Genomic DNA, 10780 nt, shown 5'->3' on the forward strand with positions numbered 1-10780 from the left:
GGGATGAATATAATTCTCTGTCTTTTACATAAAATGGATTATGACCAAATAGTCACTCAGTTCTGACCAGCAGCATCTGATCAGGAGGAAGAAAGTGTAGATCTGGATTGCCAATATGAGACCACAGCTTGTTCTGGCACAAATAGTCTCCCAGTAGGGAGGCAATTTACTTCCTTCATCAGTAATCTCAATCTGGTAGTGTAAGAAGGGGGTCAATATTCTGTGAACTTCCCAGAAGAAATCAAATCCATCAGCTTAACCAGCTTGCCTTCAGAGTTAAAAAAAAAAAAAACCAAAAACTAGAGACATATCTCATTGTTTAGAGGGGTCCATGGTGCAAGTACTATCAATACAAAACTTCCAAAGCATAATATAAGACACATAACTCCACCCCTTTGCCACTTTGGGAGCTTAAAGAAGCCCTAAAAGCCCCAGAGAGGAAATAGGTCAAGAAAAGGAATTTTACTATATGTGTCATATGAGTATGGAAAGTAGAAAGTTTGATGAAATCTAGGAAATACTCCCATAGTCATCTTTCTTTCTGAAGATAGATGATCACATGGCAGATAATAAAAAGACATTTTGTGAAATGTTAAAAGAAATGAAATATCCTGATGGATTCAGAAGTAAATTCTATCAAACTTCCAAAGAACAATTATAATTTATAATACACAAATTATTTTGTAAAACCAAAAAATAAAGTACTTAACAGATGTCTTTTATGAGTCAAAAATATCCTTAATATCTAAACTAAGGAAGGACAAAGTATAGGAGGAAAATACTAGCAATAACAATAATACAAAGGAAAGAAATTAAAAGCACAAAGATCAGTAAAGAAGATATAAAGCTAATCATATTTGTTGATAATATGATGTTATACTGGGAATATCCTAGAGAATCAGACAAATAATAGCTTCAGAAAAATGCAGGCTACAAAAGATTTCCTCAAAAATCAATACCATTCCTATATAATAATAATCCTAATTTTATTTATTAGTACAATTTTTTTCAGTTGTATTAATCCCTCCTTTGGTTTTTTAAGATGTCTACTTCAGTGTTTAATTGGGGATTCTAATTTTTTCTTCTTATAGGATTTTTAGTTGGATGCTCAATTCATTGATCTACTTGTTCTTCTATTAATGTAAATATTTAAAGTGTTCCTAAATACTGTTATGACTTCATACTGAAAATTTTAATGTGTTGTCATTATTGTTTCAAATCTTTACTTTCTGTCTTAGTAACAACTATAAGACAGATGGGCAAACACTAGACAAATGGGGTTAATTGACTTAAATGGGGACTTGCCCCAGGTCTCAAAACTAGGAAGTGTCTGAGTCCTCCCAGTTCCAAAACTGGAGCTCTATTCACTGAGCCACCTAGCTTCCCATGTTGTCATTGTTTTTAATGAAGTTAATGATTGTGTTTGTTTGTTCTATGATCTAATTATTTTTTAGTGTTGGATATTTAATTTTCCAATTAGTTTTCTAAAAAAACCCTTACCTTGTGCCTTGGAAAAGTATTGATTCCGAGGCAGAAGAACAGTAATGACAAGGCAATTGGGGATAAGTGACTTGCCCAAGAACACACAACCAAGAAGTATTTGAGGTCAGATTTAAATGTAAGACCTACCTTCTCTATATCTGACTTTCCACTGAGTCACCTAGCTGCCCCTCCAATTCATTTTTAATTTTTGCTTCAAAACTCTATTTAATTTAATTTTTTATTATAATAACATTCCCAAAACATATGATCTTTTTTGCTTTTCTAAATTTGTTTGTGAAGTGTTTATGCCCTAACAAATGACCATTTTTTGTAAAGGTGTCATGTATAGTCAAAATAGCTATATTCATATCCTCATTAAATATTCTCCAAAAGTCTATCTTATTTAACTTTTCTAAAATTCTATTCATTTCAACTTCTTTCTTGTTTATTTTGTGGTATAGATAGATAGATAGATAGATAGATAGATAGATAGATAGATAGATAGATAGATAGAATATTCAGCGTTGATAATAATTCATTATCTATGGTAACTTTAACAAATTATAATTTCTCTGATTCTGTCTTAATTAGGTCTATTTTGACACCCATATCTGATATCATTATTTCTATCCCTGCCCTTTTTACCTCAGCTGAAATTTTATATATTCTGTTCCAGTCCCTTATTTTAATCCTGTTGGTATCTTTCTGCTTCAAGTATATTGCTAGTAAACAACATATTGTCAGAATCTAGTTTCTAAGCCAGTCTCTATCTTCTATTTTATGAATGAGTTTATCCTATTCACATTCACAGTTATGATAATATTAATGAAATATTTCCTTCCATCCTGTTCCCTTTTATTTATTCTCCTCTTTTTTTACCCCATTCCCTCCTCCTCATGTTTAGCTTCTGATTACTGTCTTTCTTAATTTACCCTCCTTCTTAAAACCTCCCCCTCATTTCTCTCAGCCCATTCTTCTCTTTCTCTGTTGGGTTAGATGAATTTCTATACCAAATTGAGTGTGTGTATGTTGTGTGTGTGTGTGTGTGTGTGTGTGTGTGTGTGTAGTAGTTATAATAATAGATATACTTCCATCTTTGTCCCAGTTCAGATGGCAATAAAGTTTAAGTGTTGGCCATTCCTCCCATATTCCCCCATTATAAAAAACTCTTACTTGAATTTCTTTTAGGTGAGATAATTTTCCTCATCCTGTCATTCCCTTCTTCCTTCCTCTTCTAAGTGGATTCTTCTTTCTCATTCTTTCCTTTTTTTTTTTTTTGAGATTATCCAAAATAAGAGGCAGCTAAGTAGCATACTGGCTAGAGCACCAGTCTAGGACTTGGGAGGACCTGGGTTTCAGCAGGACACAAACTCAATTCTGTCTTGGAATTGATATTAAGACAAAGGCTAAGGTTTTTAAAAAGAGAGAGATTATCGAACATAATGGACTCATATCTAACCCTCTGTCCAAGTAAACTCCTTCTAACTTCCCTAATGATGGTAATGTTTTTAGGATTCACATGTATTATATTACCAAATAGGAATACAAACAGTTTACCTTTGTAAAATTACTTGTAATTTCTTACCCATGTTTAACTTTTTATGTTTCTTTTTGGTCCTGTGTATGAATTTCAGATATTTAACTTGGTTCTAGTCTATTCATCAGGAATATTTGGAAGTCCTTTATTTCATTATCTGTTCATATTCCACCTATAGAGTTATGCTCAGTTTTTCTGGATGGAATTATTTTTTATCATAATCCTAGTTCTTTTGTCTTCTAAAATATCTTATTCCAAACCCTCTACCCCAGTGGTAGCTCCTAATCCTGTGTAATCCTAATTGTGAATCCATAGAATCTGAATTCTTTCTTTCTGGTTTTTCCTTGACCTTAGGGCTTTGGATTTTGGCAATATTATTCCTGAAAGTTTTCACTTTGAGACTTTCTTTAGGAGGTGACCAATATACTCTTTTAATTTCTACTTTGTCCTTTAGATCTCTGATTTCTGGGTAATTTTCCTTAATAATTTCTTCAAGTAATAAAAGAGTGTATAAGCAGGAAAAATAATAATAATTTCTTCAAGTATGATGTATAGGTTTTTAAAAAATATCATGGCTTTCAAGTAGTTCAATAATTCTTATATAATCTCTCCTCAATCTAATGTCCAGATCAGTTGTATTTCTTTTGAGAGATTTTATGTTTAATCAATCTCAGCTTTGTTTTGTTGGGGTTTTTTATCGTATGGAGTCTTCCCCTTCAACTTGACTAGTTCTAATTTTTTAAGTTCTTCAGGGAGACTCTTTTATCATTTGGTCAGTTCTGTTTTTTGAAGAGTTCTTTTCTTCAGTAGTTTTGTGCCTCTTTTCCTAAGTTTTTAATTCTTTTTTCATAATTTTCTTGTATAGTTCTCATTTCTTTTCCCAATATTTCTTCTATAGTTCTTATTTGATGATAAGAGATGGTTCACTCTAGATACTGGCTCTCAGGGAGAAAGGAGAAGAGAGAGAAAAGGCCCATGTGGATGAGAAGTTGGCAGGGTCGAGGGGGCCATGAATGGGATCAAGGATTCCATTTTATTGAGCACATGGGTCCAATATTTATAAGAAATTAAGCATTATATCATTGATAGCCAATCAGGAATCACAGGCATATCAGAATTAGCCAATGAAATGAGGGATGGGGGAGTGCTGGTGTAATATGGTCATACACAGAACACAAAGGGTTTTTGGTCTTAGCATACATGTCTTTATGAAGATTCAGCTTCAAGGTCTTTTGCCTAAAATAGTGCTAGATCTTGCAGATATTGCTTGTCTGAGGAGTTTGGCCAGACAGCTGAAGCCCACTTGAGGAATGACTTAACTTATTATCTTGGAGCTAACCTTGGCCCTTAACAAAGGCCTGTTGAAGTCTGGCCTTGCTAAAGGATTTCAGAGCAGAAGTTCAGGCCTGTCTATTTTGCTACTTTTCCTCAGTTTGCCCAAAGTGTCTTCATTTTTACTCTTTCATCTTCTTTCTCTGTCTTTTATGTCCCTAGTTAGGTCAACTTCATAGGATCCCTTACTTTTTATGCTACTGCTTAGTGGCCATCTTCCATATGAGATTTACTAATCTTCACTCCCTAAATTGTTCATGTACTTCTCTCTACATACTTACTTTGCATATATTTCAAATTTACCTTTCTGTCTACATATTCTTTCTCATTGCTAACATGTTTCTTCAAGTGTAAGAGGAGTTTTTTTTAAATCTTGGACATTTTAATTTTTGTTTTTCATTTTTTGTCTCTATTCATAACACTTAGAATAGTGCTGAGCACAGACCAGAAATTTAATGAATTTTTAAAAACTGAATTGAATCCATTTGAATTGAACTGGGGAAGAGCTAGTGCTAATAGTCTAATCTGACAAGAATATATGCTTCACCCGTGGCTCCTCTCCTACCTGAGTTCCTTTAAAGTTATCCAAATTGGAGGAGTAATTTATTCAAATCCATGCATACAAATATAATTCTGGTTGTGATGCAGACTGGAGAGACAACAAGTTTGAAAGACTTGTAATAAAGCTACTATAGGAGTTCTGGAGAATGATGGAGTCAGGTAGTTTAGTGGTAGTGAGATTAGAGGGCTCTCCTCTTGGTCAAGTCAGCACCACCAGTGGGACAGTAGAAATCTGCTGAGAAGACATATGACAAAAGTAACTTAATCCCCTTTGTCCTCATGACTAACACTTTCATGGGAGCACCACAATTATTTAGACTTCATAAGATAAACTCTTTGACAGAAGGAATTATTGTATTTATTATATTTGTGTCCTCAGCATCTAACACAGTGCCTGGCACATAGTAGATGCTTAATAAAAGCTTAATGATTGATTTAATGAAAGAAGAGGAGATTGGGTTTGATATTTCTACTGGCCTATTTGGGTATCACGAACCCTATATTTCCTCTTCTAAATTATTGACTCATTCAAACTACATATTCCTTTATATTCCTACATATCTCATATAGATTCCTACATATCTCACTTTAAAATCTCTTCCAAGAAGCATTTTCTCCATCACCCATGAAATGCATTTGTCTGACCTTTCAAACTCCCTGAAATAGCTGCTATGTATAACCTTTTCTCTTGGTCCTTGGTATGGATGTGTGTGAGAATGTGGGCATTTGTATGAATCTGGATGATTGTGAGAATCTCTAAAGTATATGTACTCAACATTATTTTAGTCTGATATAAATAATTTAATCAAGAAGTCTTCTGACCCTCCATCCACCCACTATATATGTTTCAATGTTATAATCAATGAGAAAATACTAAGACAAAGGACAATGGTGGAATAAACATTGCCTTTGGAGTCAAAGAATCTATGTGATGTGGGTTAGGTTGTTTTTGAGGAAATAAGGTTAGATGCATATGATAGAAGGTGGAAGCAATGTGAGATTGTAGAAACAGCAAGCATTTTAAGTCAAATGCCCTGAGTCCAAATATCAAGTCTGTTATTTTTACCTATATCATCTTAGGTAAGTCACCTCACATTTCTGTGATGAAATTTCCTTTTCTATAAAAGGAAGGATTTGGCTTTCATAATAGTCAACTCTCTTTCCCATACTAATTATTAAGATCTAAGATAGCAGAGGATGGGAAAGAGAACTCATAAAAGCATGATGTCAAAAAGAAAGATAATGTCTAAAGACAACCCCAACCATACCATTTTGTACCGTATTACCTTCATGAGATTTTTCTTATATGTGCGATACATCTTCTTTTATGACATGATATATTTGGAAATTTATATTACATGACAATGCTGGAACAACCTATATCAGATTGTTTACCATCTGGGGAGGAGGTAAAGAGGGAGAAAATTTGGAGCACAAAAGGTCAGGAAGCAATTATTTTTAAAAATTTCTATCTATATATAACTGGAAAAAAGGAATTAGAAAAAAGAACAATAATGTATAAGTGAGACAAAATGATATATGTAAGGAGACTAGTTCCCGATTTCTATGCAATTTCTTCCCCTCCAGTTCCTCTGATTATGTTCTTTCTACTGGCCTTCCCTTGACCTCCTCACTATATATTCTCCTATGTACACACTGCTGTGCCTAACTTAAAATGAGGACAGATGGCTGACAGTGGTGACAGATACTCTGAGGACTATTTCATAGTCATTCCTACCCTCAACCATTAGAGGATGCTATTTCACAAAACAAAATCCAATAAAAACCATTGACTGAGATTTTGACGTGATGATGTCTCTGCTCCACTTCTGCTTTTCTCTTCTCTTTTCTCCAAACTGAAGACCCAGAGGGAGGCTGAGATCACAGATTAGAAAAACAACCTAAGAACCAAAAAAGAAGAATGTTTGCCTAACATTAGGTACATCAAGAATAGTATCTGCTTTCTGTTTCTTGGTACAAGAAAACTTGGAGGACTAGATTTAGGGAGGGAAATACTAATATCTATTTCTCCACAACTGGACCAGCCATGATCTCTATTTCTGCTTCAGTGATTGGGATCCTGTTAGTCTTCGGTAAGGACAATGACCTCGATCAATGTTTATATATATTTTTTTTAATTTAGTAGGATCTTTACTCTTTGTGTCTTTGTCTCTCTGGCTCTCTCTCACAGAAGACTTGAATGTAGAGTGCAAACAATGTATTTGTTTTTCAGGGGGCACTTATGGAGACTCAGTGACCCAGACAGAAGAACACATCACCCTCCCTGAGGGAGCATCACTCACATTGAACTGCTCTTATCAGACTAGTGTGACACCTTATCTTTCCTGGTATGTCCAGTATCCCAATGATGCTTTGAAGCTCCTCCTGAGAGAGACAGCAAGGAAAGACCAGGAGAAAGACAACAATGGATTCTGGACCAAAAAGATAAAGGAAAAGTCTTCTTTCCACTTGGAGAAAACCTCAGTCCAAATGGGAGATTCTGCTGTGTACTACTGTGTTTTGAGTGACACAGTGATGAGGACTGCAGGGGGAGCTGAACACAAACCCTGAGAGTTATCCTGACTCTCACCAATCCTGGGAGAGAAGTTTTTATTTTTCGCAAACAAACCCTGTTTTGGGGACATCACCTTGGGAAACAAATGAGTTCTGCCATCCCACAGGCAGTGGTGTTTTTGAAACTAGGAAATAAATGAAAGGGTGAAAGTCTGTGGAATATCCCATCTCTGGGACAGTTCCTGCTCTCAGGCATGGAGACTGCTCTTGCCCTGGCCCTGGGGGTTCATATTTAGGAATTAATCATGAGAAATGTGTTCATTCTCTTTCATAAACTATAGTATTTTAGTTTGGAATTGTAATAGATGTAGGTGGAAATAATTCACCTAGTAAAAGTACAGGAAATTGAGATTTATTGACTATTAGGTCTGAAAGGGCTCATTAAATCCCTGCAGATAAGGAAAGTGAAATTCATGAAAAGTGAAGAGAGACCCAAGTTACCAAATCAGGCAGAAGTCATAGAGGTGTAGGATTTTAGAAGTAGGAGGGACTCTACTGGTTTAATCCAATCCATACCCAAAAGAAAACCACAGAACAAATCCAATGAATCATTATCCAATAGTTGCTTATCAAACCTCTTGAAACATCCTATTCCTTTTTTGGAAGTTCTAGTTCTTAGAAATGTTAATTGACTCTAAATGTGCCTCTTTGTAAATTATACCCAGTGCTCTTAGTTCTGCTCTTGAGACCAAACAGAAAAGTCTAATTTTTTTTATAAATTCAAATTGTTATCATGTCACCAGTGAGTCTTCTTTTGTACAGGCTAAATAGTCCTCACTTTCTTCAACTATTAATCAAATATAATTTTTCAAGGTCTTTGGTCATCCTGGTTACCCTTCTTAATATACTTTTCCCCTCTTTCAGTACACTTTAAAATTTTTCAATATCCTTCTTTCTCTAACTCAGTAAAATATTATATAGAGAGACTCATTAAGATAGATTACAGAGGGACTATAACCTCTTTGTTCCTAGAAATTACCTCACAACACATTCCATTACTGCATGACATTGTTAGCTACCTGAGATCAACTTGAACCAAATTGCAAAAGTAAATTATCAAATTTTCATTATGTGGTTATAACTTGGGAATCAGCAAACATAGGATTTAGTTTAGTCTATTGAATGAACAAATATATTAAAGAGACTTAAGAAAATTATGAAGAATGAATTAAAAATACAAATTAAACTTAAAACATATTAGGCTTCCTTTTAAAATTTTTTTTCCAGTTGTTAAACATCACCAGCACTTCTCTATTGTTGACTTAGACTGAGTTTGTAGTAAATTAAAATCTCTAGTTCTTCCTCAGATAGATGTTTGTCTATTTTATTTTGTACTAATAAATTTGAATTTTTGAACCCGAGTATAAAATTTTATATTGTTTCATCTTTCAGATTCAACCTAGCAATATCTTTTTGCATCCTATACTTATTTGCTACCCATCCTTCCAAGTCTTACCCAACCTGAAAATTTAATGAAAATGCCATCTATAACTTTATCAAAGTGATTGATGAAAATATTTTTAAAAGGAACAAATGCAGATCTCTGAGGTATTCCAACAGAGACTTCTCATCAAATTTATGATGAACCATTTAACTATTTTTGAGTCTGACAATTAATTCAATTAGCTCCAAATTTAAAAATTATTACTGTATAGTTCACATATCTGTTTATTTTCTACAATAATATTCAGAGATCCAAATAAAAAGGTAAGCTAAAATTTAGGTAATCTACATCTAACAACCTTAACTACTAGTTTGAGCAGCCTTTCAAATAATAATATAAGATTATCTCACCACATCCTATCCTTGATGTCATCGTGGCTATTAGAATCAATATTTTTATTGCTAAATATTCCTTGATCATCTTGTTTACAACATATTCAATATCTATCCTAGACCACCAGGAAGAGAAGTCAAACTCCTTGTCAAAACTCTAGTTTTCAGATTCAGTTCTCTTTCCTTCCTTGAAAATTGAAATAATATTTGCCCTTGTCCAGTATTTTAGTACCTTTCCATTTTTCCATGATCTATCAAATATTACTGACAATAATCTAGCAAACACATTTACCAGTTCCTGCAGCATTGGAGGATATGGGTCATTTAGACCAGAGGGCTCAAATCCATCAAGGTCAACTTGATTCTTTCTTACTACCAATAACTTAAATATAATTTAGAAATAATTAGAGGTAACAAAGATAATTTAATTGAAAAAATGTGAAAAGTAGTGATCATTTTTTCGGCATTTTAATCTTTGACCAAAATAGGGTGATGCTTGCAACAAACTCTTCCTCCTACATCAAGTTACTTGTATAGACAGTCTCTGGCTTGGCAAATGTCTTGTGGAATCAAGTGCAACAGGTGCTATATACTCACAGTGATGCTGTACCTGATTCATGTCTTGCTAGTTTCAGAGGGTCTTGCTAAAGGGAGAAGCCATTAACAATTTGCTGGGAGCGCATTAGCCAATTTATGGTTGCTATTAGCCTGTAAGCCTGGCATTTTTCATGATTTCCTCACAAGGATACCTACTAGTTTTGGAAGCCCCCTTCCAGGTGGGAAATATTTTCTCTTTTATTCTTAGAAATGCTCCAGACCAGACATAGGTAAGTTGCAGAAGCATTTGTGATGCTTAGAGGCAACTTCAGGAGCATGACAGGGAAAGAAAAATAAGTCATTGCATTGAGATAATGTATGAGAGGACTTCTCACAAGGCTTCTATTCTCTCCCTCTCTTTCTGAGTAAGCCTGAATAGCTTACAATAGGAATAAAGTCCTCAACATCCAGTAATATTTGCAACTTATCCTGCTTTTTAAATAGCTTACATAGATATAGGAAAATTCTGAGAAAACTATTGTTCTCTTATATATCTTAGTTAAGAACAGGGAAATGAGTCTGGAATTGCTCAGATAGATAAGAAAAAGCAGCACAGTTTCTTACTTGTCATGTTTTTCCTTTCCAGAGCCTTGGCTGGCTTCTTGTATGCTGAGGTGACACTATGTTCCCTAACACCAGCACCCTGAACACAAACTGAAACTCTGGATACATTTTTCTCATGGGACCATCTGTAACGATAAGGAAACATTTTCTAAAGGGTTTTATTCACAAAGAGAAATAGAAGATTCTTGAAATTTTAAGTTGGCTCACTTACTGAGAAAAGTTCACCAGAAATCAAACATAAATCCATTATCTTGTGACAGTATATCTCTCTCTGACTATAAGAAGTCAGTTATATTTTAGGACCTTTTCCATTTTCTTCTAAACTTCTTCCATTCAGATGATGTGGAAATCCCAAAT

General features: G+C 34.4%; 1 gene segment (V, D, J or C); it reads left to right on the forward strand.

The window, feature by feature from the left end:
• Positions 1-6773: 6773 nt before the first annotated feature.
• LOC130456255 (T cell receptor alpha variable 18-like) lies at positions 6774-8671 on the forward strand. The segment is given in 2 exon segments: positions 6774-7005; positions 7146-8671. Coding segments are annotated over 2 exon segments (384 nt in total).
• The last annotated feature ends 2109 nt before the right edge of the window (positions 8672-10780 follow it).

This window comes from Monodelphis domestica, chromosome 1 (assembly GCF_027887165.1).
Source record: "Monodelphis domestica isolate mMonDom1 chromosome 1, mMonDom1.pri, whole genome shotgun sequence".
NCBI lineage: Eukaryota > Metazoa > Chordata > Mammalia > Didelphimorphia > Didelphidae > Monodelphis > Monodelphis domestica.